Source organism: Mustela nigripes, chromosome 7 (genome assembly GCF_022355385.1).
Source record: "Mustela nigripes isolate SB6536 chromosome 7, MUSNIG.SB6536, whole genome shotgun sequence".
NCBI lineage: Eukaryota > Metazoa > Chordata > Mammalia > Carnivora > Mustelidae > Mustela > Mustela nigripes.
The window spans coordinates 53,547,959-53,573,824 of NC_081563.1; the positions used below are offsets into that span (position 1 = coordinate 53,547,959).

The 25,866-nt window shown below is 42.8% G+C and overlaps 1 protein-coding gene across 6 annotated transcripts in view; it reads right to left on the reverse strand.

Moving 5' to 3' along the window:
• Positions 1-25,866, reverse strand: part of ANXA4 (annexin A4) — a 75,861-nt gene that overhangs the window by 41,350 nt on the left and 8,645 nt on the right. For 2 of the 6 annotated variants that reach the window (XM_059405930.1, XM_059405927.1), the window contains exons 2-3: positions 19,879-19,962; positions 1,605-1,659 (exon numbers count right to left, since the gene is read on the reverse strand). Coding sequence is in view for 3 of the 6 variants with exons in the window: in XM_059405927.1 (XP_059261910.1) it covers positions 1,605-1,607 (3 nt within the window). In the remaining 3 variants the exon portion in view is untranslated. Of the gene's footprint in view, positions 1-1,604; positions 1,660-13,603; positions 13,629-19,878; positions 19,963-25,866 lie in introns of those variants that run through there. The other 4 variants (XM_059405929.1, XM_059405926.1, XM_059405928.1 and 1 more) reach the window with 3 other exon arrangements.

Genomic DNA, 25,866 nt, shown 5'->3' on the forward strand with positions numbered 1-25,866 from the left:
CATGTTTTCATTTTAGAAATGTATCATATGGTCATTGTAGAGATTTGGAAAATTTGAAAAAAAAAAGAAGAAAATTGAAACACCCAGAACTCCACCATCTAGAATAAATGTTTTTAATATGGCACAAAATATAATATAAACATGTTAGCAAAGCCAAGATTAGAGTGAATATATAACAGTTTTTTACGCTTTTATTACTACTATTTATTTATTTATTTATTTAAAAGATTTTATTTATCAGAGGGAGAGAGGGGAGAGAGCGAGCACAGGCAGACAGAATGGCAGGCAGAGGGAGAAGCAGGCTCCCTGCTGAGCAAGGAGCCTGATGTGGGACTCGATCCCAGGACGCTGGGATCATGACCTGAGCTGAAGGCAGTAGCTTAACCAAATGAGCCACCCAGGCGTCCCTATTATTACTATTTAAAAATCATTATACATGTGAGTAGGGTCTAAAATAAAATGATGGAAAGCAATTGAGAATTACAATATTGTGATTATTTTATTTTTTTCTTTCCCTTTAAAAATGTCCTTTATCTGTCCAATAAGTAACAGTGGTGATGGAAAAACAGGTACTAGGAGCAAAGATGAGAGCTACTGAGGTAATTTTCCTTGAATGGAGAGCACAGCAAAGGGTCACCAGGTTATAGGTTTCATATGTGAGAGGCCTATGAGCTTGTTGCAGACAGGAAGACAGTCCCAATGATTTTGAGTCCCCAGAGCCAAGTACTACATCTGACACAAAGCTGGGACACTATATAAATGTTCTCCGTGTCTAGGGAGAATCAAGAAGAAATTAATATTAAAGTAAAGCATGGAGATTTAGAGCAGATATGAGTAACGTTTTGACTGTCAAGGATGATAAAGAAAATTCTAGAATGTCTAATGTAAGACAATGTTAAGAGTATATTACTATTTGTTCAAGATAGTTTATACCTCCATCTTCCTAGAGGAGGCCATTTAGAGCTGGAAGATCTCAGTTCCTTTCCAGGTATAAGATTGTATTTCTATTATTCCTTCCAAGAAGACCAGGGATCAGAATCACCTGTCAGTTCAGATAGGTTATTTGGGTGGGAGAAGGGGAGCAGATGGCCAGCCTCAGGTACAGCCTATTTGTAGCTAAGAGGCTCAGCTTCCACCTCAACACTGAACTTCATGGAACTCCCAAAGGTATCCAATTCCCTGCCTGTCCCAAAGATGAGATAATCAAGCTCTGAGGAGTCCAGTCACAGCCGAAAACAGGAGGCAGATGACAAGCCCATATGGCCAGCAAACACCCTTCTTGATAAGCCTCCAATGATGTTATACCAAAATGTGGATGGCACTGATTTCCCAATGGTAGGACCTGCGGGACTTCTGGATGTTAGAAGGACTCCAATGAGTCTCTTGTTGAATTAATTTTCAGGGTCAGGTTACTCACCATCCCTGAAAGAAATGAAAATGGCCTGGGGAAAAAAACACAAAAAAACCAACACAACTGCCTTTTCATTTCCTCCTCTCTCCCCTCTATTAAGCAAACAACCCTCCGTAAAGTCAACAGTCCTGAATACACATCCTGTACCTGTCCGTGGCTGACACCAGGTAGGGCGAGGCACTCCCCAACTTACCATGGCCGGGACTCTCTATCAAGATCAGAGTTCAGTCACAGGAGCAGAAGTTCCTCTGTGATAAAAGCAGAGGGGGAATTACTGTGATGAGAGATGCATCATTAAAATCATTAATCAAGATAACTTGTAGTTTGTAGAAGTTAAACAATTAGGAAATGACACCCACTGTCCTGGAAAGGCCAGCTATTGATTGGCCAAAGATACAAAGGCCGGGTTAATAATTAAAGAGAAACTGGCCAAGCAAGCCAAGTTTATTACTCCAACAGAATACTTTCCCACCTGCTCTTCTGTTTGGAGATACACATTGTGGAAATGGCTCCTATTGTTTGCTAGGATGCAGTACACTGCTTGTAGTCAAGGCAAACCTGGATTCTGAACAGTAAGCTCTAGTGGAACAGAAGTGCCTTCTTGGAGAGAAAGATAATGCAACTCTGTTATGGAAAAGGAAGGCTACCCAGCCCGTGCTCTGCGTGTGTGTGCACATGCATGTGTGCGTGTCCATGCGTGGGTGTGTATGCATGTGTGTGCGGGTGGCCAGTAGCCAGCCAGCATAAGACTTGTCACTTGCGGATGACCCACTCCACTCCCACTGCCACCAACTCGGGATGCACAAGTGCTTCTTCCCTCAAAGTGCAGGCTTACACACTCAGCTTTGTCCTCCATTCTCTTCAGCAAGGATGCTCGATCATCGCACATGTACTCAGTCATTCAGAATGCAAGGAAGCCTTGACTCTGGGCCAAGACTCTTGGCCTCATGATTGACAGGCAGGCCTCTGAGGGACAGGCCAACTGACTTCCTGTTTCCATATTGGAGTCCTACAGAAAAGGCTGTTTTCCTAAGCAATTTGTTAGCTCCTTGATACTCAAAAGAATCATCCTGGAACCAGAAGCATGGGCATCCCTGGGAGCAGTCTCGGGCCCCCCACCCCAGACCTACTGCCAGAGTCTGCATTTTAACAAGAATCCCCCCAAATTTGTTTGCACAGTCATTTGAAAATCACTGGCCAAGGCCACCCTACCAAGCAGCACTTTTCAATTATACCTAAGAATTACGAAATCCTCTCCACTTATTACCAACTGAGTCAGTCTGCTCACATTCATTCCATCTCCCAGCTGTCCTGAGGCTCAGCTCCATTCTTCCTTTTCTCCCATCACCCACTGCAGACTTGCCTTATAACCACATAGGGGGTCAATCCTTTCCTGAGGGAAATGCCAACTTGTTCTGGGGCACAGCCTGAGCAAGGGTGGGGAATGAGCAGTGGCCTCGGGGACAATGAGGAGACGACGCTGCCAGGGCAGAGGGCTCATTTCAGGGAAGGCTCAGAGGTAAGGTTGGAAAAGCAGGTACGGAACTTATAAGCAAGGCCTTGTATGCCCAGCTGAGGAGTGTGACTTGATGCTGCAGATAATGAGAAAATACTGGGAAGGTTTTGATTTTTGCAGAGAAATGATATAACAAAAGACACACTCCCTTCCACAGGACACTATTGCACAGAACAGAAAGGAGTGAGAAACAGGGGGTCAGGAAGGCTTGAGGGACAGGCAGAGGCAGAGACCTAGGTGGGGTGTGGTCCCTGGAATAGGAAATACATAGGAAACATCTGGAAGGAATTCTTTGCTAGATTTAGTAGCTCACGGACTGTAGGGATTTATTCACTCAATCACCCGATACTCATAAGGTACTTCTATATTCCCGGCACTGTTCGAGTCGACAGAGATAATAGAGTGAGTAAGACAGAGAACAGGACTTCAAGGAGCTTACAGTCCACTAGGAAAGGCAGACAACAAATAAATCAATAAATAAGATGATTTCGGGATGAGTAAGGTAAAAATATGAAAGGACAATGCTATGGAACAGGAATCAGCATTCTACAGCTCATGGCCAAATCCTTTTTTTTTTGTATGGCCTACAAGTTAAGAATGCTTTTTACATTCTCAGTGATTGGCAAAAAGTCAAAAGAACATTATTTCATGAACATGAACATTATATAAAATTCAAATTTCAGTGTTCATAAATAAACACTCCTTGGAGCTTGGTTATACCCATTTGTTTACATATTATCTATCGCTGTTTTTGTGCTCCAACAGCAGAACTTGAATGGTTGGGACAGACTACATGACTCACAGAGCTGAAAATACTTAATGTCTGGCCCTTCACAGAAGGAATTTGTTGAATCCTGTGTTGGAAGATGAGGTGATCAGGTCACTGGGACGGAGCTAGCCTGGACAGGGTGGCAAGGAGAAGACATCTGAGCTAAGAACTGAATGAGAAGAGGCTAGCTCTTCAGTGCTGGAGGAGAACTACTGAAGGGAGAAGGAACAGCTAAAGCAAAGGCCCTGAGGCAGTGATGAATTTACTGTGTTTGAGGAATGAACAACCACATCATGAACAAGGGCCAGAGTGGCATGAGATGGGGTTGGAGTAGGGTCAAGACTATCCGTGGAAGCAGGAAGGGGTATGTCTCATTTGCTCAGAATGTGCTAGGGGAAGCTAAGAGCAGGGCTCTTTGAGACTTAGCCACGACTTTGTTTGGAAGCCCTGTTTCACATCATATAAATGATCAAAATGTGCCAATATCTCTCATTAAGAATAATTTATATGTGAGTTAGATTGAGTTTCTGCCAATTGGTGGACCACCTAGCAGACCCACCTTTAAGGAGCAAGGGCCCTCCCTTTGTTTCTATACAGTTTTGGAATACAGAAATCCTTCCTTATCTGTGGTTTTCATCAATTGCAATCCAGAAGCAGGCGATTCTCCTTCTGAAATCAGGTCAGTGGTAGCCTAACACAACCTCACAACACCTACATCATTCACCTAACTTCATCTCATCACACAGCATTTCATCATGCCACATCATCCCAAGAAGAAGGGTAACTACAGGGATGCCTGGGTGGCTCAGTTGGTTAAGAATCTGCCTTCAGCTCAGGTCATGATCCTAGGGTCCTGGGATCAAGTCCCACATCAGGCTCCTTGCTCAGCGGGGACCCTGCTTCTTCCTCTCCCTCTGCCTCTACCCCTGTTTGTGTTCTCTCTCACTTGTTCTCTCTTGAGTAAATAAATAAAATCTTTTTTAAAAAGGGGGGGTTAACTACAGTACAGTAAGGTTATTTTGAGAGAGAGGGATGCCTGGGTGGCTCAGCTATTAAGCGTCTGCCTTCAGCTCAGGTCATGATCTCAGGGTCCTGGGATCGAGCCCTGCATCGGGCTCCCTGCTCAGCGGGGAGCCTGCTTCTCCCTCTCCCACTCCCCCTGCTTGTGTTCCCTCTCTCTGTCAAAAAATAAATAAAATCTTGGGAAAAAAAGATATTTTGAGAGAGAGACCACATTCATGTAAGTTTTATTGTATCATTAGAATTATTGTATTATTAGTTCTTGTTGTTAATCTCTTACTGTGCCTAATTTATAAATTAAACTTCATCATAGGTATGTATGTGTAGGAAAAAACAGTATAAATAGGGTTCCATTCTACCTGCAGTTTCAGGCATCTGTTGGGGGCTCTCGGAACATATACCCCACAGATAAGGGGGCAGTGCTGTAGATGACAACAACAAGTAAGGAGGCAGGGAAGGGTAACATCTCCCTCAAAACCCAGCCTTTAATATAAATTCTTCCAATCCTCCTGACCACATCAAGAAGTGGGAAAAAAACGCTTGAGCAAAATCTTCTGGAAATACTGAGAGTCGTCATTCAAAGAGCTAGAAATAATTTACTAAAGGGAAAAAAATGTATCATACTTGAACACAGGGTGCTTTCAGCCAGACAATCTATTTTGAAACTTGGACAGCACTCAGCTGAAGTCCGTTTATATAGAGACAGCTGTTGTGTATTTGTTATTTACTAGCACAAAACAAGTTTCTCAGTGGATTATAGAAATGAAGGCAGGAAACAGTACCCCTCGATTCTTTCATCAGATACCAGTTAATACATGTAAAGTTAACCCAAGCTCATGCTTACGGGCCCAGTGTCTGGTGCCTAGTAAGGAGCAAGGATGGGTGGGGAGTGGGAAGGAGGGGAAGGAATCCTGTGGACCGCCCCCTGGAACAGAACTGTCACCGGAAGGCACTGGTGGTTCAGTGGTAGAATTCTCACCCCCCAGAATTGCCACAGAATTGCCACCTCCCAGAATTGCCTCTTCTTAACTTCCCCAAATGAGCGGCTCCCAAAGAATGCCACGCCCTTCTTCTGGAAGCTCAAACTCTAAAGTCCTTCCACATTCTCTTCCAGCCTGAAGAGCCAAGGACTCTTGAGAGGAACCCTTTTCTGTCTCAGCTTCCTGGATCCATTCATTCTTCCTCTCTGAAGGCCAGCCTACAAGCCCATAAACTGAACAATATCACCAGGTTCATAATGACTCAGACTTTGTGTTAGGGTTTCCAAAGCTTCTTGGCTGCTCACAGGTGGGGCAAACTAATTAGCAACTGTGCCCCAGTTTTAGGAAAAAGGGAGACCCACTCAGGCTTGGGCATGGCTCAGATGACCTTAAAAGCATCAGGGGCTCTTCAAGACGGGAAGATGAAGACTGGAGGGCCCATATGGTTCTGCAGTCTGTGGGGGGTGATGGGGGATGGCAGCTTCTTTATATATCTGAGCTCTACAAGCAGGGCCCATACTAGGGCTCCTGAAAATGTTAAGCCATTGTTTTAGAGCGACTGGAAGAAAGCTGGGAACGCAACATAAGAGATGGACCCCAAGAGCAGATCTTTAGGGCATGCTAAATAAGTTCAACTTATTTCACTTCAGATTACAAAATTCTGCAGAAGTAATTTATGATGGAGTCAGAAAGAAAAAAATTAGATACGTCGAGAACAGATCCGTATCATTTTCTGCTTGGTGTACAAGAGGGTCATTTTGACATCATTCCACAAACTGCCCTATTGTAACACTGCTAGAAATGCCCTCATGCAGGAAGTTCCTTATGTCCTTATGGCAGACACAAGGAACCAGGAAATCCTATTTCGTGTGATATTTCAGGAGGCCAGATATGGAGTGCGGTGGATTCCTCCCCACTAAGCCAGAATTTGGAAAGCAGGCAAATTAGATCATTTCCTGCGCATTAGACTAGTAAAATCAGCAAATAACCATCAAAACAAAGATATGCAAATTCAATTTCAATAAGAAAGAACGGCTCCTGACCTAAGGCCACTTTGTTGAAACTATTAGCATATTGAAAGAAAGATGGTGTCCAAGCTCCACACAAAATTGTCAGAGATCGTTACTTTGAAATATTCATCAAAGCCCAGTCCTACGGAAAGGGTGTCTTGGCCCTAGAGAAAATGGTCCAGGATCAGATACTTCCCACAGCTGTGTTATCTATCTAATACCCTTTTGTTCTGATTCTGTGATTGCCAAGCAACACTTGGACTAGAGTTTGGCTTCCCACGTGGACCTGTCTTCAAAGTCCGGAGCACAAGGATTTTTGTCTCAGTAACAATTACATTTCTTTTTTCTTTTCTTTAAAATTTTATTTGTTTATTTGAGACAGAGAGCACAAGTGGGGATGGGGAGAGGCAGAAGGAGAGAGAAGCAAGCTCCCTGCCAAGCAGGGAGCCCCATGTGGGACTTGATCCCAGGACTCTGGATCATGACCACAGCCGAAGGCAGATGCTTAACCCACCGAGCCACCCAGGCATCCCGTATATTTCTCAATGTAATAAAGATATTATCAGCATGTGAGTGTTTGCATTTGAGGGCATGTGTGCGGTGAGCCTGTAGATGTGAACCCATCCTTGAGAGCTGAACCCCGTTTTAGTGTGCTGATGAATGCAATTTCTCGGGTCCTGCTGCATGTGGCACCACGCTGAATTCACCCCAAGTACTGGATGCCCCCCTTGAGACCCCACCACAACTCGGCCACCTCCATCCAGAATCATGACACTGACCCAGGTCCAGGAGGGGCAACCAGAATGTTCATTAGGAAGGGCTTTGCAGTCCTCGTGGCACATTCTTACTGAATCCCTCTCTTCCCCAGAAGATCACATGTGAGTGAGTCACTCACCATCCTACTTTGGTACAGGGTTTCATTTTACATCCCACGGGACGACAAATTTAAACTTCCAGCCTGTGGACTTCAGGAGGGTGTGCCCCACCCCGCCTAAGCACTGACGGCTTTCAAAACTGTCTACGAAATAGGAAAATGAATGCAACCCTTTTTTCCTTGGAGCTTAGATCCTTCAAAAAGTAAAGGAAGTTCTGTTGCCATGATGGGGTTTGCGTCTGGAGAAGTAAGCATTTTTGAACATTAATCCAAGACAAAGTATGTCAGCCAAAGGAAGGCGGACAAATTTGGAAACCTGACTGCTAAGAATCTCAGGGAAGAACGTATTCCAGCACGGCACCTGACAAACAACTGATTAACAGTGTTCTGTCCAGATTTTAGCCACTTATTCACAGCAGGGTGGGGGACAATCATAATTTCAATCCACAACTAATTTTATTTATTTATTTAAAAGATTTTATTTATTTATTTGACAGACAGAGATCACAAGTAGGCAGAGAGGCAGGCAGAGAGAGAGAGAGAAGCAGGCTCCCTGCTGAGCAGAGAGCCCAATGCAGGGCTCAATCCCAGGACCTGAGCTGAAGGCAGAGGCTTTAACCCACTGAGCCACCCAGGTGCCCCAATCCACAACTAATTTTAAAACACCCGTTTTACATACAATTTAAACCATCCCCACTCCTCTGTCATTGCCACATCATGCCAAAGTTTTTTTTCTCTAGTCAAAGGATTCCTTTGTCCAAAAGGCAGGGGGAAGGAGGGAAGGTACATTTATTAAGTACTCCTCTACATTATCTTAATTAATCTACCCAATAACGTTTGGAGTCACAACTACCACCTCCACTTTGCAAACCAGTGGGATGATATAATAATGAAAGCTGACTATGGTGAATTCTCTGAGATAAGATTAGAAAAATTAGAAGACAGCTGAGGTGGTCTAAATGCTTACTGAGCAAGGGACTGGGTCCTGTACTCTCAGTTCAACGCCTGCCTTGTTAGACGTCTCTGTACTTCACATGATACCTCAGTTCCCCGGGCACAAGCTTTGAGTAGGGCACACTCAAAGCATATTGTGATAAGCTTTTAAATGTGTAGCTACCCTCCCTGGTTTCTCTGGGCACTGTATGCAGGTGCACAGAACAGTGCTTCGGGTTTTCCCAAGTGATGCCCTTCCTTGTTATCTGAGCAACTCCCAGTACCACACGTGGACAGGAGGTGGCATTCTCATTGGCTGACCTTTTGTTGGTAGCAGTGTTTTGTTTTGTTTAACTCTTCTGCCTGTTAACCGCAAACAAACTGTCTGGATTCCCCTCCTCTCAGGACAGTGACCATGGAAACAAGAAGCTAATGTAATGGGCATGCTGGTTATTGTTCACAATCATGGGACTGACAGGACAGTTTCACTGACGTTTCATGCACATTTGTACATTTAGTCATTCAACATGATCGGAATGCCCGCCCCAGGCCAGGTACCATTTTATTTATTTATATCTTAATTTCCACCTATCTACCCTTCATCCAGAGAATATCCGCTATGCTCTATTTGTTCAAGAGTAGTCTATCACTGGGGCACCTGAGTGGCTCAGTTGTTAAGTATCTGCCTTTGACTCAGTTCATAATCGCAGGGTCCTGGGTTTGAGCCCCACATCGGGCTTCCTGCTCAGCGGGAAGCCTGCTTCTCCCTCTCCCACTCCCCCCGCTTCTGTTCCCTCTCTCTCTCTCTCATTCTCTCTCTGTCAAATAAATAAATAAATAAAATCTTAAAAAAGAAAGAGTAGTCTATCATTTAAAACAGAATTCTTGTGGGGGCACCTGGGTGGCTCAGCGGGTTAAGCCTCTGCCTTCGGCTCAGGTCATGATCTCAGGGTCCTGGGATCAAGCCCTGTATCAGGCTCTCTGCTCTGCGGGGAGCCTGCTTTCCTCCCTCTCTCTCTGCCTGCCTCTCTGCCTACTTGTGATCTGTGTCAAATAAACAAATAAAATCTTAAAAAAAAAAAAAACTCTTGGGGATGCCTGCATAGCTTTCTAGCTTTCTTGGTTAAGTGTCTGCCTTCAGCTGAGGTCATAATCTCATAGTCCTGGAATCGAGTCCTACATCAGGCTCCCTGCTCAGTGGGGAACCTGCTTCTCCCTCTGCTTGCCACTCCCCCTGCTTGTGTTCTCTCTCTGACAAATAGATAAAATATTTTTTAAAAAAGGAAAGAAAAGAAAAAGAAATAGAAATCTTGGAGGCTGCTAGAGATAAGTCTGTTGAACTTGCTTCTCATTGCAAGGACCCTCTACCAAACCTTCCCAAATGATCCCCTCCAGCCTTTAGTCATCCTCCTCTGGTTGTGGGCTCATCCTCCATGGGGCAGGTTCTGCCACCGCTGGGTAGCTCAACATCAGGAAAGCTAGCCTTGCATTCCTTGCTCTGTACACTGGAGCTATAGAAACTTAATTTGTGGGTAAATATTTGTTAACCACTTATTGTACTGAGCGCCTGGGTGCTTTCATCCATCTGGTATCATTTGCCCTTCCACTGTCCAGTGAATGAGGTCTGATAACATAAGTTTAGAAAAGTTAAACATAGTATCCAAGGTCACTCCAGGAGGAGGTGGCAGGAGCAGTTTTCTTACATGTCTGTCTGACTCTAGAGATCTTTATATTATACCAGGGGAAATGCATATATGTGTCCCTGTGTATACAGGCAGGTGACACCACTAGGAGCTCTCAGAGTAAAAATGGAATAAATACTGTAAACTGTCACATTTTTGCTGAGCTAGATGCATTCTTGTTCTTTGACTCTTTAACGAGCTGGGTGCAAAACAAAATCAAACAAAACAAAACCACGACAAAAATGTTCCTCTCCCAGACTTATCAGGCAGAAACTGGCTACACTTTGGCAGACAGCTTCCAACCCAAAGTGTTGAATACAAGACTACTGGCTGTTTGAAGAGAAAGCCCATTTCCTTTTTCTTTTTTTAAAGATTCATTTATTTGAGAGAAAGAGCACGAGCCTGTGAGGGGTTGGGGTGGGTAGAGGGAGAGAGAATTTTTCAAGTAGACTCCCCGTCAGCAGGGAGCCCCCCCCCCCCCCGCCATGTGGGGCCCCATCGGGACCAATCCCATCACCCATGAGATCACAACCTGAGCCAAAACCAAGAGCCGGGTGCCCAACCAACTAAGCCACCCAGGCACCCCATGGAGAGAAAGCCCATTTCCAACCCACTTCCCCTGCTCTACTTCGGCCGTCCTGCCTTTCCGGTGCAAAAATAATGCAACCCAGCTCTGTGATAACGTTTTCTGAAATAGACACATGGTCAGAGTAGTGCCGTCCCCAGGGAGAGACACAAGGATCCCATCCAGGCACATTCTGTGCCCATCCTCCCCGCCCACCCCCGTATCAAGATCCAGCATCCTGTGCTGACTATGGTGGGGATAGAACATGGGGGTCGGGCATGGGGGTCATGGCTGATCCAACCATAATACAAAAGTGCCCAAAAGTGCAGCCTGCTTCAGAGACTGACTGATGCTCCTGGGGCAGTCTGAATCGAATATCAAAGGAGGTTAGAAACAATCCCTCCCCCCTTTGGTTGTATGTATCTTGATGCCAGCAATATTAAGACTATCCAGTGTAGGGGCACCTGGGTGGCTCAGTGGGTCTAGCCTCTGCCTTCAGCTCAGGTCATGATCCCAGGATCCTGGGATCGAGCCCCACATCGGACTCTCTGCTCAGCAGGGAGCCTTCCTCCCCTCCCCCCCCCCCGATCTTTCTGCCTGCCTCTCTGCCTACTTGTGATCTCTCTCTCTGTCAAATAAATTTAAAAAAATTTTAAAACAAAACAAAACAAAACTATCCAGTGTATACCGAAAGAGGGAGAAAGAAGGAATGCCAGAAATAGCTCGCCTGGCTTATGCTATGAATCAAGAACATTACGGGCTTTCATTCAAAGGGTTTGGCACAACTGTGACAGGTTTTCTCAAGCCCTAGATGGCCGTTGCTTATGTTCTGTGCTATGGCAGTGACTGTCTAGACTTAAAAGTATTCTTTTGATCTTCCAGAGTTTGTTTTTCCCCAATTTCAGTTCAAAACATCCAGCAAAGCACAGGTGAGACAATAATTCCAAGGTTCAGATGTAAGTGCCCCCAAGAAAGCAGGAGTAGAAATGTGGGGGTGGGGACACTTGTCTCCAGAAGGAGCTCATTTCTGCCAGTGTAGGACTATCAGGGTAGAGAGGATTTCAGGGAATTCCCAGCCCACCCCTTCATGCTGCAGATGGAATGCCTGTCTATAGGAAAGTGGTGGGTCTGCCCTCTAGGTCATGTGCATGGTAATAACGTGTTGCATTCCCTTGTCTGACCTGAGGTACGGCAGATGCTGGCATCACGGGCAGCACAGGCTCCCACTGGATGGGAGAATCCACACCATTTTTTTGATGAGAATCACTTACACGAAGGTCCAAGCCTGACTGTGGTGCAGCCAACTCATGGTCTAGTGGCCATTTCACACGATGGCGGGAATTCCTCCCGTAAAGACCATGTCATCCTTCCTCCATAACCACATGGCCAGAGACTGGAGCCCAACTAACTTCTAAACTTGGGTTTAGAACTCTCTGACACACACTTTTAGCCGTATGACTGGGGACAAGTTATTCTTTCTCTGTACTTCAGTCTCCTCATTGGTAACACGGAATTAATAACAACAGCTACTTTATGGATGGTTGCAAAGATTAAACCAGTTATTGCATTATATGAAGTACTCAGAAGAGGGCACACATTATGTACTCAACAAACGCTCACTATTCTTTTTATTACTATTCTCTCCAGATAACCTTCGTCTGCCACATCTACATATTCTAGCATTACCTGTTCAGTGAGCTATTCAAGGCGTGAGTTACCAACTCTACTTGTACTAAAAACATCTGTGGGGCACAGAGTTCAGGCTTTCACATCTACCAACATGTCAAACCGGATTTCCCATCTGGTTCTTTTGGCCACCAAGCCTGTGTGGGTCTGTACTCTGACAAGATCATTGTCCTCACACTACTAGGTATTTACCCCAAAGATACAGATGCAGTGATCCAAAGGGGCACCTGCATCCCAATGTTTATAGCCGCAATGTCCACAACAGCCAAACTATGGAGAGAGCCCAGATGCCCATCAACAGATGGATGGATAAAGAAGATGTGGTATGTATCTCCAATGGAACATGACTCAGCCATCAAAAAGAATGAAATCTGATCATGTGCAACAATGTGGAGGGAACTAGAGGGTATGACACTAAGCAAAATAAGTCAATCAGTGAAAGACAATTATCATATGATCTCGCTCATATGTGGAATTTAAGAAACAAAACAGAGGACCATAGGGGAAGAGAGGAAAAAATAAAAGACAAAATCAGAGAGGGTGACAAATAAGAGACTCTTAATCATAGGAAACAAACTGAGGGTTGCTGGAGGGGCAGTGGTTGGAGCAATGGGGTAACTGGCTGATGGCCATTAAGGAGGGCATGTGATATAATGAGCCCTGGGTGTTACATAAGAATGAGGAGTCACTGAACTCTACCTCTGAAATTTTTTAAGATTTAAAATTTTTTTAAGATTTGTTTATTTATTTGACAGAGAAAGAGAAGGCAAGAAGAGGAACACAGCTGGGGAGTGAGAGAGGGAGAAGCAGGCTTCCTGCTGAGCAGGGAGCCTGATGTGGGGCTAGATCCCAGGACCCTGGGATCATGACCTGAGCCAAAGGCAGACGGTTACGGACTGAGCTACCCAGGTGCCCCATAGTTAATTGAATTTGAATTAGTTAATTGTAAAAAGATCATTGTCCTCACAGCTGCCTGAATGTTAAGACAGTACCTTCCCGGGTGCTCACAGGATTTCCAACCTGAGCCCCCACTTTCCAGGGTTTGGAGGTGGTGATGAGGCAGAGAGGATATAGAGGAGCTTGAGAGAAGGAACTTTGGGTGGTGAAAGAAATGTTCCGCATCTTGAATCTTGATTGGGATAGTAGTACCGACTTACATGCATTCGTCAAAACTTATGCAACTCGCCTCACACCCATTAGGATGGCTCCTATACACACACAGAAAATAAAAGGTGTCAGGGAAGATGTGGAGAAAGTGGAATGCTTGAGTACTGCTGGTAGGAATGTAAAACTGTACAGCCACTATGAAAATCAGTACAGCAGTTCCTCAAAAAATTAAAAATTGAATAATTACTATATGATCCAGCAATTCCACTTCTGGGTATATATATATATTCTAGGATACAAATTCATTCTTTCAAAAGAACTGAAAGCCAGGACTTGGGGAGATACTTGTACACCCACACTCACAACAGTATTAGTCACAAGAGCCGAAAGGTGGAACCATGTACAACCCATGTGTCGATAGACAGATGGATAGATAAACAGGATCTGGTACATACACACATAAAATGGAGTATCATTCAGCCTTAGAGAGTAGGGAATGCTGACATGTGCTACAACGTGGATGAACCTTAAGGACACTGTGCTAAGAGAAAAAAGTCACAAATACTGCACAATTCCACTCCGAGAAGTCAAATTCAGGACACAGGAAGTGGAATGGCAGTGCCAGGGCATGGGAGAAGGGAGGAGTAAGAAATTCTAGTTTAGCAGGTACAGAGCTTCAGTTTTACAGAATGGAGAGAGTTCTGGGATTAGACGGTGGTGATGGTTGCACAACACTGTCAATGTGCTTGAAGCCGCTCAACTATACACTAAAAAATGGTTAAGACGGTAAATTTTATCCTAGATGTATTTCAGCACAATGTTATATAATATTTTTTAAACATGAACTCCTTAAAAAAAAAAAAACTCACCAAACTAACCACGTAGATCTGTGCATTTTATTGAATGTAAATTATACCTCAATAAAATAATACACATCTATATAGCTTAAGAGGTCAAGGTCTCAGCTTTGTAGGTTGATAGTGGCCTCTTAGGGGAAGCACATTATTATCCTCATTGAGCAATATCTACTCTTTTTTGCCTTAAGTAATTTATTTAATTATTTTAATTTTAATTTTTAAAAATTTTTTAAAGAATTTTTTTAAGGATTTTATTTATTTTTTGACAGAGATCACAAGTAAGCAGAGAGGCAGGCAGAGAGAGAGGAAGGAAGGAAGGAAGGAAGGAAGCAGGCTCCCTGCTGAGCAGAGAGCCCAATGCGGGGCTTGATCCCAGGACCCTGGGATCATGACCTGAGTCAAAGGCAGAGGCTTTAACCCACTGAGCCACCCAGACACCCCAAACTTTTTATATTTTTTATTAACATATAATGTATTATTAGCCCCAGGGGTACAGGTCTGTGAATTGCCAGGTTTACACACTTCACAGCACTCACCATAGGACATACCCTACCCAACGTCCATAACTCAACCACCCTCTTCCTATCCCCCTTCCCTCGGTAACCCTCAGTTTGTTTTCTGAGATTAAGAGTCTCAATCGATATCTTCTTTTAAGGGAAAACCCAACTCAGTGAATCCAAAATTCCACATAGCTTTTGCACAGCATCATGGGTAAAATCACTTCTCCTCAGTCTAACAATGATTTAAAGATAAAATCTGTATCTCATGGTTAGGCTTTGCCACAGGTTACATCATGTTTACTGACCCATTACAATCAGAGCCCCTCAAGGAAATGTGAAAGGTCACTTTATTCCGCGTTCCTTCTTCAGAAGTAAGTAAACTATTCCAGACACATGAGAATCTAATGCAGAAACTCCAAGTAACTGGTAACAAGCTACTCCACTGATCTCCAATTCTAGTTTGTTCCAGCACCGTATTTTTCACATGCTCGTTTACACTTAGATCCCCTCAGCCTCTCCTTATGAATCACAAACTACAGGCTGCCATGTCCCAAGACCCAGATTCCAAGGTCTTGACATCTTCTCTTGCGTCCGCAAGCCCGAATCTTAGGGATAAGGCAAGAGAAGCACCTCACTAGAAAAAAGAACCCTGACTCTAGCATCTAGTTTTTCTCTTCTACACCTTCCCAGAGAAAGTAAAATGTACTCCATCTTTCTTTACAAAATCCTTGTGATGCAGGAAGGGAACAGACAGCCTGGATCTGAGTGAGAAACTGAAGCCCAGGAAGGAAAGGATCTCCAGTGAGTCAGTGAGAAACCAAACATGCAGCTGGGCCCCCTGTCCTCCAGCTAGTTTTATTTACTTACTTGCAGGTAGAAAAACAGGAATTACGCAGCCCACGCCTTTCCTTATCAACATCACCAATTCTTCTGCTTCTTTTATTTTGTAAGTTTTATTTATTTGAGAGACAGAAAAAGAGAGAGAGCCTGTGTGCAAACATGCGCGTGGGGGGATGGGGTGGGGGAGGGCAGAGACCGAGAGAATGTCCAGCAGACTCCCAGCTGAGCGTGGAGCCTGACACAGCCCCATCCCAGGCCCCTGAGATCAGGACCTGACTGGAAATTCAGAGCCGGCTGCTTAACTGACTGAGCCACTCACGCGCCCCTCGACACCACCACTTCTGTTTGCCCAGGAAGGAAGAAAACAAACTCTCTTCCCAGATGAACAGGAAAAGCAGCTGAGTTTTCCTTCCTAGATTTACACGGGCTCAACCTTGGAGATCTGGAAGTGAGGAGAAAATAAACACTGCTCTCTGAAATGTCACATTTTCTCCTGCCACCTCCCAGGCCTGGCAAATATGCAAGTTCTAGCTGTGTGGGCATCTCCCCCCTCCCCCTGGAGCAGCCACTCCCTCAACAAGGCAAGGCCAGGTTCTAGTTCCAAATCTTGCCAGCACTCAAGTTGACTCTGTCAGAACACAAAAACAGAACCGTTAAAATTCTACCACAGTGGATTTCTGGTTCACATAGGGAACTTGCTGTTTCTGATGCAGCCTCTCTCAATTTTTTTTTTTTAAGAATTTACTTGTCCTTCTTTATTTACTTTTCTTAGATATGGATACCACCTCATTTTTCTTTTCTTTTTTTCTCTCAATTTTTCATGAAAAACCTGATGGAGGCATGGGGAGGCACAAGAAGGAGCTCATGACAAAACCAACGACTAGTACTGACATGAGATTTTATCAGCAACTGAGAGGAACTGAAACTACTTTAAGACAGATGGAGAGTGAAAGTGTGTGGGGAGATGGGTGATACCTCCCTATCAGCTCTGTCTGTTAAGGGGATCCACCCAGAAAACCTCATCCCAGTCCACCCATTTGAGTTGAGGAGCTGTGAAGTGGATCCACTACTGGCCCTACTCGCTCCCAAACCAGCAGAGAGGTGTTGGGAAGGACACTATGGTGGCAGAAAGGATGCAGGAAAAGGTGACCAGTGAAAAGAGCCTTGGCAGAAATGCATGCTGGGAAGCATATTTTAGGTATTTACATTTTATATATTATATATAAACTATATATATTATTATTAAGTTATTATATTAATCAATGCTGGTATATTAATTTATTAACAAATATTAATATTACTTAAAATTAGTATAATATTAACATTATATATTAATACTATATATTACTATAATTAATATAATTCTATAAAATTATAACATGTTTATAATTTAGAATTATAATAAATACATATTACATCTATATAGCTCAGAGAACCAGCATTGGGAGCAGGAAAAGATGCCACCTCAGAGAAGCAGAGAGGAACAAAGAGAAAATGAGCCAGAAACTGGGAACTGGACCAGGCACCGTACCAACAACTTTGGCACCTGATGCCAACACAAATAGGTGCCCCGAGTGGGGGCCTCCTGTCTTTTGAAAGTCACAGCTTCTGTACCTGCCCAATACAATGCCGTAGCCATGAGGCCACGTGTGGTTACTGAGCAACTGAAATTTAGCCAGTGCCGCTGAGAAACTAAATTTTAAATTTTGATTTTAATTAAATTTAAATTTTAAAACTGATGCAGTATAAATGTCTTTCCATAGCACACAACTTTTTTTTTTTTAAGATTTATTTATTTGACAGACAGAGATCACAAGTAGGCAGAGAGGCAGACAGAGAGAGAGGAGGAAGCAGGCTCCCTGCTAAGCAGAGAGCCCAATGCGGAGCTTGATCCCAGGACTCTGGGATCATGATCTGAGCCGAAGGCAGAGGCTTTAACCCACTGAGCCACCCAGGCGCCCTCCTAGCACACAACTTTTTTTTTTTTTTTTTAAAGAGTTTTATTTATTTATTTGACAGAGATCACAGGTAGACAGAGAGGCAGGCAGAGAGAGAGGAGGAAGCAGGCTCCCTGCTGAGCAGAGAGCCCGATGTGGGACTCGATCCCAGGACCCTGGGATCATGACCTGAGCTGAAGGCAGAGGCCTTAACCCACTGAGCCACCCAGGTGCCCCAGCACACAACTTTTATATTTTAGTCAGGCTGTCTTTCACTTTAACCCCCCCGCACGGAGTACACACATCAGGCATGCTGCATCTTTTCTAGTGTTACACCTAATCTCACCACCCATCTAGTTGGTGTCAACAGATATGCTCACTCTGAATATTTTTCTTTGCACTGATGTAATTTTTTTCATGTGCTTATTTCAATGTTTTTTAGACAGCACCACAGTGCTATTTATGTAAATTATAATTTATAATTACATTTAAATTCTTCTAGGGGCACCTGGGTGGCTCAGTCAGTTGGGCATCTGCCTTTGGCTCATGTCATGATCCCAGGGTCCTGGACTGAACCCTGTAGCAGGCTCCCTGCTCCATGGGGAGTCTGCATCTCCCTCTCCCTCTGCCTGCTGCTCTCCTTGCTTGTGCTCTCTCTCTGTGAAATAAATAAATAAAATCTTATAAAAAGGTTTAAATTATTCTTAATAAGTATGGGAGTGTGTGCTCTTTGGCACCTCTCCGGCCAGCAGCCTACCCGACACCCTCTCCTGTGTCCCCAGGTCTGCCCCTTCTCTTCCTTTTCCTCAACCTCAGGTGGAACAGCTGCCAAGGTACAGAGTTTTGTGAAAGCCCTTATGGAGAAGACCATCATTCTCAAGGCTGAAACCTTAACTACAATAGAAAATGTAAAGGCCAAGATCCAGGATAAGGAAGGGATTCCTCCTGATTACCAGAGACTGATCTTCGCGGGCAAGTAACTGGAACGTACTCTGTCTGCTACAACATCCTCTTTTTTTTTTTTTAAGATTTTATTTATTTATTTGACAGAGAGACAGCAAGAGCTGAAGGACAAGTAGGGGTTAGAGGGCAAGGGAGAAGCAGGCTCCCCATTCAGCAGGGAGCCCCATGTGGGGCTCGAGCCCAGGACCCTGGGATCATGACCTGAGCTGAAGGTTTAACGACTGAGCCACCAAGGCACCCCTGACTACAACATTCTGAAGGAACTGTGTTGAGACTTCCTGGTGGTACTAAGAAATGGAAGAAGCCTTAAAGCACTCCCAAGAAGAATAAGCATAAGAGGAAGAAGGTTAAGCTGGCCGTCTTGTAAGGTGGAGAAGAATGGCAAAATCGTTGCGCTCCTCAGGAGCGCCCTTTGGATGAATATGGCGCTGAAGTGTTTATGGCTAGCTACTTTGACAGACATAATTGTGGCAAATGTCTGACCTATTGCTTCAAGAAACCTAAAGACAAGTAACTGTATGTGGGTTAATAAAAGACATGAACTAATGACGACAAAAAAAAAAAAAAAAAAAAAAAAGGGACGCCTGGGTGGCTCAGTTGGTTGGACGACTGCCTTCGGCTCAGGTCATGATCCTGGAGTCCCGGGATCGAGTCCCGCATCGGGCTCCCAGCTCCATGGGGAGTCTGCTTCTCTCTCTGACCTTCTCCTCGTTCATGCTCTCTCTCACTGTCTCTCTCTCAAGTAAATAAATAAATAAATAAAATCTTAAAAAAAAAAAAGTATAGACACATTTTAAAATTTAAAACCAAGGCATGTGAGGGAGGTGGAATTGAGTGGAGAGGCAGGGGCATGATGAGCTGCGCAGTAAAGAAAAAAGGAGACTGAACTGGTAGAAAGAGAGACAGAGAAAGAGAGCATAAGCTGGGAGTGCAGCAGGCAGGAGAGGGAGAAGTGGGCTCCCTGCACAGGGAGGTTTGGGGGTTTATCCCAGAACCCTGGGATCATGACATGAGCTGAACGCAGACACTTAACCCACTGGGCCACCTAGGCTCCCCAACAAAAGCAGTTTTAAAAGTGTTACACTTTTCAGGAAATAATGTCCAATGGAATAAAGACAGTCTCTTCAACAAATGGTGCTGGGAAAATTGGACAGCCACATGCAGAAAAATGAAACCGGACCATTTCCTTATACCACACATGAAAATAGACTCAAAATAAATGAAGGACCTCAAAGTGAGACAGGAATCCATCAAAATCCTTGAGGAGAACACAGGCAGCAATCTCTTCAACCTCAACTGCAGCAACTTCTTCCTAGGAACATTGCCAAAGGCAAGGGAAGCAAGGGCAAAAATGAACTACTGGGACTTCATCAAGATCAAAACCTTTTGCACAGCAAAGGAAACAGTTAACAAAACCAAAAGACAACTGACAAAATGGGAGAAGATATTTGCAAACAACATATCAGATAAAGGGCTAGTATCCAAAATCTATAAAGAACTTACCAAACTCAATGCCCAAAGAACAAATAATCCAATCAAGAAATGGGCAGAGGACATGAACAGACATTTCTGCAAAGAAGACATCCAGATGGCCAACAGACACATGAAAAAGTGCTCCACATCACTCGGCATCAGGGAAATACAAATAAAAACCATAATGAGATACCACCTCACACCAGTCAGAATGGCTAAAATTAACAAGTCCGGAAATGACAGATGCTGGTGAGGATGGAGAGAAAGGGGAACCCTCCTACACTGTTGGTGGGAATGCAAGCTGGTGCAACCACTCTGGAAAACAGCATGGAGGTTCCTCAAAAAGTTGAAAATAGAGCTACCCTATAACCCAGCAATTGCACTACTGGGTATTTACCCTAAAGATACAAATGTAGTAATCCGAAGGGACACGTGCACCCGAATGTTTATAGCAGCAGTGTCCATAATAGCCAAAATATGTAAAGAACCTAGATGTCCATCAATAGATGAATGGATAAAGAAGATGTGATACACACACACACACACACTCTCTCACACATACAATGGAATACTATGCAGCCATCAAAAGAAATGAAATCTTGCCATTTGCAACAATGTGGATGGAACTACAGAGTATTATGCTTAGTGAAATAAGTCAATTGGAGAAAGATGACTATCATATTATCTCCCTGATATGAGGAAGTGGAGATGCAACGTGGGGGGTTTGGGGAGTAGGAAAAGAATAAGTGAAACAAGATGGGATCGGGAGGGAGACAAACCATAAGAGACTCTTAATCCCACAGAACAAACTGAGGGCTGCCGGGGGGAGTAGGGTAGGGAGAGGGTGGTTGGATTATGGACATTGGGGAGGGTATGTGCTATGGGGAGTGCTGTGAAGTGTGTAAACCTGGTGATGCACAGACCTGTACCCCTGGGGCTAATAATACATATGTTAATTAAAAAAAAAAGTGTTACGCTTTTAGTTTCAAAGTCAAATCATGGATTCTAAAAGAGATGAGCCATTTTTTCCAATGTGGATGCAAATATTAAAAGGAAAATTATTTTTTGGCATTCCATTCAGATACTGGAAAAGTTCTAAATATGTTTAAAATGATTTGGGTATATGAATCTACATGAAAATTAAATTATATGAAATCTAAATACAGACCAAATATTTCTGATGGAAATTTAGCATTCAGATTCAGATGTTCTGTCAGTATATAATATTCACACGAGACTGTTAGGACTTAGTATAGTATGAAAAGAAGACTGTAAAACATCCCAATATTTTTTTCTATTGACTAGACACTGAAATGATAATACTTTAGATCTACTGGGTAAAATGTAAAATAATCCATATTATTAAATCTCATTTAACCTGTCTCTTTTAACTTTTTAAAATGTGACTACTAGGGGTGCCTGGGTGGCTCAGTGGGTTGAACCACTGCCTTTGGCTCAGGTCATGGTATCAGGGTCCTGGGATCAAGTCCCGTATCGGGCTTTCTGCTCGGCAAGGAGTCTACTTCCTTCCCCTCTCTCTCTCTGTCTGCCTCTCTACCTATTTGTGATCTCTGTCAAATAAATAAATAAAATCTTTAAAAATATAAAAAATAAAAATAAAATGTGACTACTAGATAATTCAGACCTATGTTTGTGCCTTGCTCTGCCCTTCTACTGCATACCACTGCTCTACACACTTGGCCTTGTTTAATAAAAATGATTACAGCTATTGCTGAATGCTTATTGTACTATGTGTCACATACTGTTCTAAACACTTCACGTGAATGACCAGATGATTACTTTTAAATACCACACACAAAAAAAAACCTTGCTCATCTTAGTGCTTTCATTTCCCCATGTGTTAAAAAAATAGAAAGAAAAACACAAAATGTGGCCTAGGACAAAATGCTATAGAGAAGAAGAGAAAAGGAATTAGGCCTCAGAATATTTAAAGGGATGGCCTATTCCTGGAAATAATCGGTGTAATTATTCAAAAGAAAGCTCAGGGAACTAAGGGGCACCCTCACTATTTGGCAAAATAATACTTATCTAAATTGGCGGGAGGGGCCCCGGGTGGCTCACTCAGTTAAGGGTCTGCCTTAGGCTCAGGTCATGATCTCAGGATCCTGGGATGGAGGCTTGGGTCAAGCCACCTACCCAGTGGGGAGTCTGCTTGTCCTTCTCCCTCTGTCCCTCCCCGCACTGGTGCTCCCTCTTTCCTAAATAGATAAATAAAATCTTTAAGTAATTAATTAATAGGAAGGGGGAAATGACTAGTGTAATAACATCAAGAAATCCTGTGAAACTAAAGAGTTTGGCTTAACTATTTTGTACTCAGCATATCAGGCCCAGGTAAATTTTCTATGATCAATTCTTTCCCTCCCTTTATTTAATCAAGAGGCAAGACATTTTAGATTTGTAAAACATACATATGTATTTAAGAGGGCTCACCAACTCATATCTAAATATCTTTCTTTTCACTATTGTTTGGTTTCAACTAAAGTGTTTTTGTGGGGTTTTTTGTTTTCATAAAAAATAGAATCCTCCAGCCAGGAATCCTTTTAAAAGAAATGGAGACTATCTGCAGAGATCATAAAAAATTTAGTATTACCACCTTAGGAAATATCACAGGAAGGATAAAACAGAAAACACTGGCTAGCTTTTTAAAAATAACCTTTCTGGGCGCCTGGGTGGCTCAGTGGGTTAAGCCGCTGCCTTCGGCTCAGGTCATGATCCCAGGGTCCCGGGATCGAGTCCCGCATCGGGCTCTCTGCTCAGCAGGGAGCCTGCTTCTCTCTCTCTCTCTCTGGCTGCCTCTCTGTCTACTTGTGATTTCTCTCTGTCAAATAAATAAATCTTAAAAAAAAAAAAAAAAAAAAAACCTTTCTTATTTTTGAATAGTAAAGATAATAAATGTACATGACAGAAAATTTATCTGCTTTATTTATTATAATTTTATTTCTGTTTTAGCAACAGAATATAGCAACAGAAGTTTAAATCTGGTAAATTTAAATTAAATGAGAATTTAATATAACATATAGTAAAATTTATTATTTGGTTTATTGATTAACTTTTATTTCTGTTTTAGCAACCTCAGGAATTTATAGTGGGTAACAATATAAGGCAGTTAGTGGCAATTTTACCTGTTACTATTAACCTCTCCTCCCCTCCAGCTGTTATTAAATTGCCTGGGTGAGCTGATAAACTTGTTTCATAAACCCACCAGAATACAGACAGAAGTAAAATTTTCCATTGCAATGCTGAAAATTATGGATCTTTCCATTGACAATGAATGGAAAAGACTAACTTTCAGAGAACTGTAGAGTCTGTGAGGCCTTAAGCAATCCCCTATTTCCCTTTCCTTTTATTTTGTAAATTATTTCATCAACTTTCAGCACTGAGAAGGACATTTTAAAACAATGTAAACTTACCATCTATTATTATTTCTATTTGTGCCAATATTTTAATTGTAATCACAGTATGTATATGATATCGTGTTCTACTCTTTCCTCTTAATTTTTCATACTTCACACAATCACCATATGGGTCACTGTACTAAAATTATACTCTTCCATTATATTGATATCTTGTAATTTATTCAATGTCCCTACTATTGATTGTTCAGGTTTTAAAACCATAGCTACAATATTTATATTTAGCTTTGCAAGATATTTTATTCTTCTTTTTGATGTATTTCTTGTGATATCTGATACTTATGTATATTTCCAGTTGTCCTCCAAATTTACAAGGACATCCAAACCCCAGCTAGCCATAAACTTGCTTGCTTTATTACTTTATAACATAATATTTGAGTATAATACTAAATCTTATTATTGATTTAACTTGCTTTTTTAAATCAGTAGTAGGAACACGGACTCCCTTTTTTCAACTCCCGTTCTTTGTGTATTACCTGTTTCTATTTTAGATAAGTCACCTATTTTTAGCATCTTGGTGCTTTACTAAAACTTACAGAAATTATTCCCATGTTATAAAATTTAATATTTTATGTCTAAAATGTATTATTAAGTATTTTACCAATTTAATACTATCCTTTTAACTCAATAAAGCCAAATTTTGGGAGAAAAACTTTCAATCATATCTGGCCATCTTTTCCTTTGTATTCCTCCCTCTTATTACTTAAATAGTTGGAAAGTCTCTTTTTTGGTGAAATATTGGTAACTGTTGAGCTGGGTGATGAATAAACACAGAGGTCCATTTTACTATTCTCTCACTTGGGTGTATTTTTTTTAAACAGTTTATCAAATATTATTTATTCAGAAACAAATACAATGTTTTAAGAACTTAATTCCAAAAGGGTGACAGAACCCAAACGCTGAGCAGAAAACAGCCTTCTGTGAGCAGTACCAGTCTGCTGGCAGTACTGAGAACTGCCAGCAAGGTCTAGCACTGAGAGAAGGCTCTACCAGTCATACCAGGAATAAAGGACCCTATGAATTACTGATGCTGGTGATCCCTTACTCTTCCCAGGCTGCCCATTTGCTCTACTCTGGGTTCCTGGTTGCAGCCAGGATAGCCACTCACTCATGAATCTGCAACTGTCAACTAACACCCTGTTATCTCATCCAAAAGCAAATCTACACATGTGTAACACAAGCACCTGTTATCTGCAACAAAATTTAGTGCAGCAAACCATAGTCTTAGTCTCTGAAATAAGTTGGGAAATGTCTGTAATAAAAACTTTCTTAAAAAAAAATATTTATTTATTTGACAGAGAAAGAGAGATCACAAGCAGGCAGAGAAGCAGGCAGAGAGAGAGGGGAGGAAGCAGGCTCCCCGCTGAGCAGAGAGCCCGATGTGGGGCTCAATCCTAGGACCCTGGGATCATGACCTGAGCCAAAGGCAGATGCTTAATCCACTGAGCCACCTAGGTCCCCTAACAATCACTTCTAATAGGCTAATAGGACGCTCCAGCACACTACTGGGAGACAGAATAGTAAAGAAAGCAAGACTTTTTTCAAATTGTGATAAAATAAACATAACAAAGTTTACCATTTTAACCAGTTTTAAGTGTATAATTCAGTGTTCTTTTTTTTTTTAAGATTTATTTATTTATTGAAGAGAGAGAGCATGAATGGGAGGGGTGGAGACAGAGGGAGAAAAGCAGACTCCCTGTTAAGCAGGGAGCCCAATGTGGGGCTTGATCCCATGACCCCGAGACCCTGAGACCATGACCAGAGCCAAAACGAAGAGTTGGATATTCAACTCACTTAGCTACCCATGCACCCCATTTCAGTGGTATTAATTACATTCACCATGTCATGCAACCATCCCCACTACCCATTTCCAGAACTCTCCCATCATCCCAAACAGAAACTCTGTATCCATTCAATAATATCTCCCCATTTCTCCCTTACTTCAGTCCCTGCTAACCATCATTCTACTTCTTGTCTCTGAATTTGGCTAGTAGGTATGTCATATGTGGAACCGTATCTGATTTCAACTTGTGTGTCTCAGTTATTTTACAACCATGCCTGGCCCAGAGGGAGGGTGTGTGGGTGTCACCCTCTCAGTTCCAAGGAATAAGCCTTCCACAGATTCACCAAAACACAGAAAAGGAATCCAGTCTCCTCCTCTGGGAGGCCCCAGGGCAGCTATAATAAGGAGCTCAAAAGAACCTGGAAAGAGTAGAATATGCCAAGTCCACAATTATGTTTATCTTTTCAATAAATAATAGACCAGTATTTCAACCTAAAAGAAGTTCACACAGTTCAGTGTTTATGAA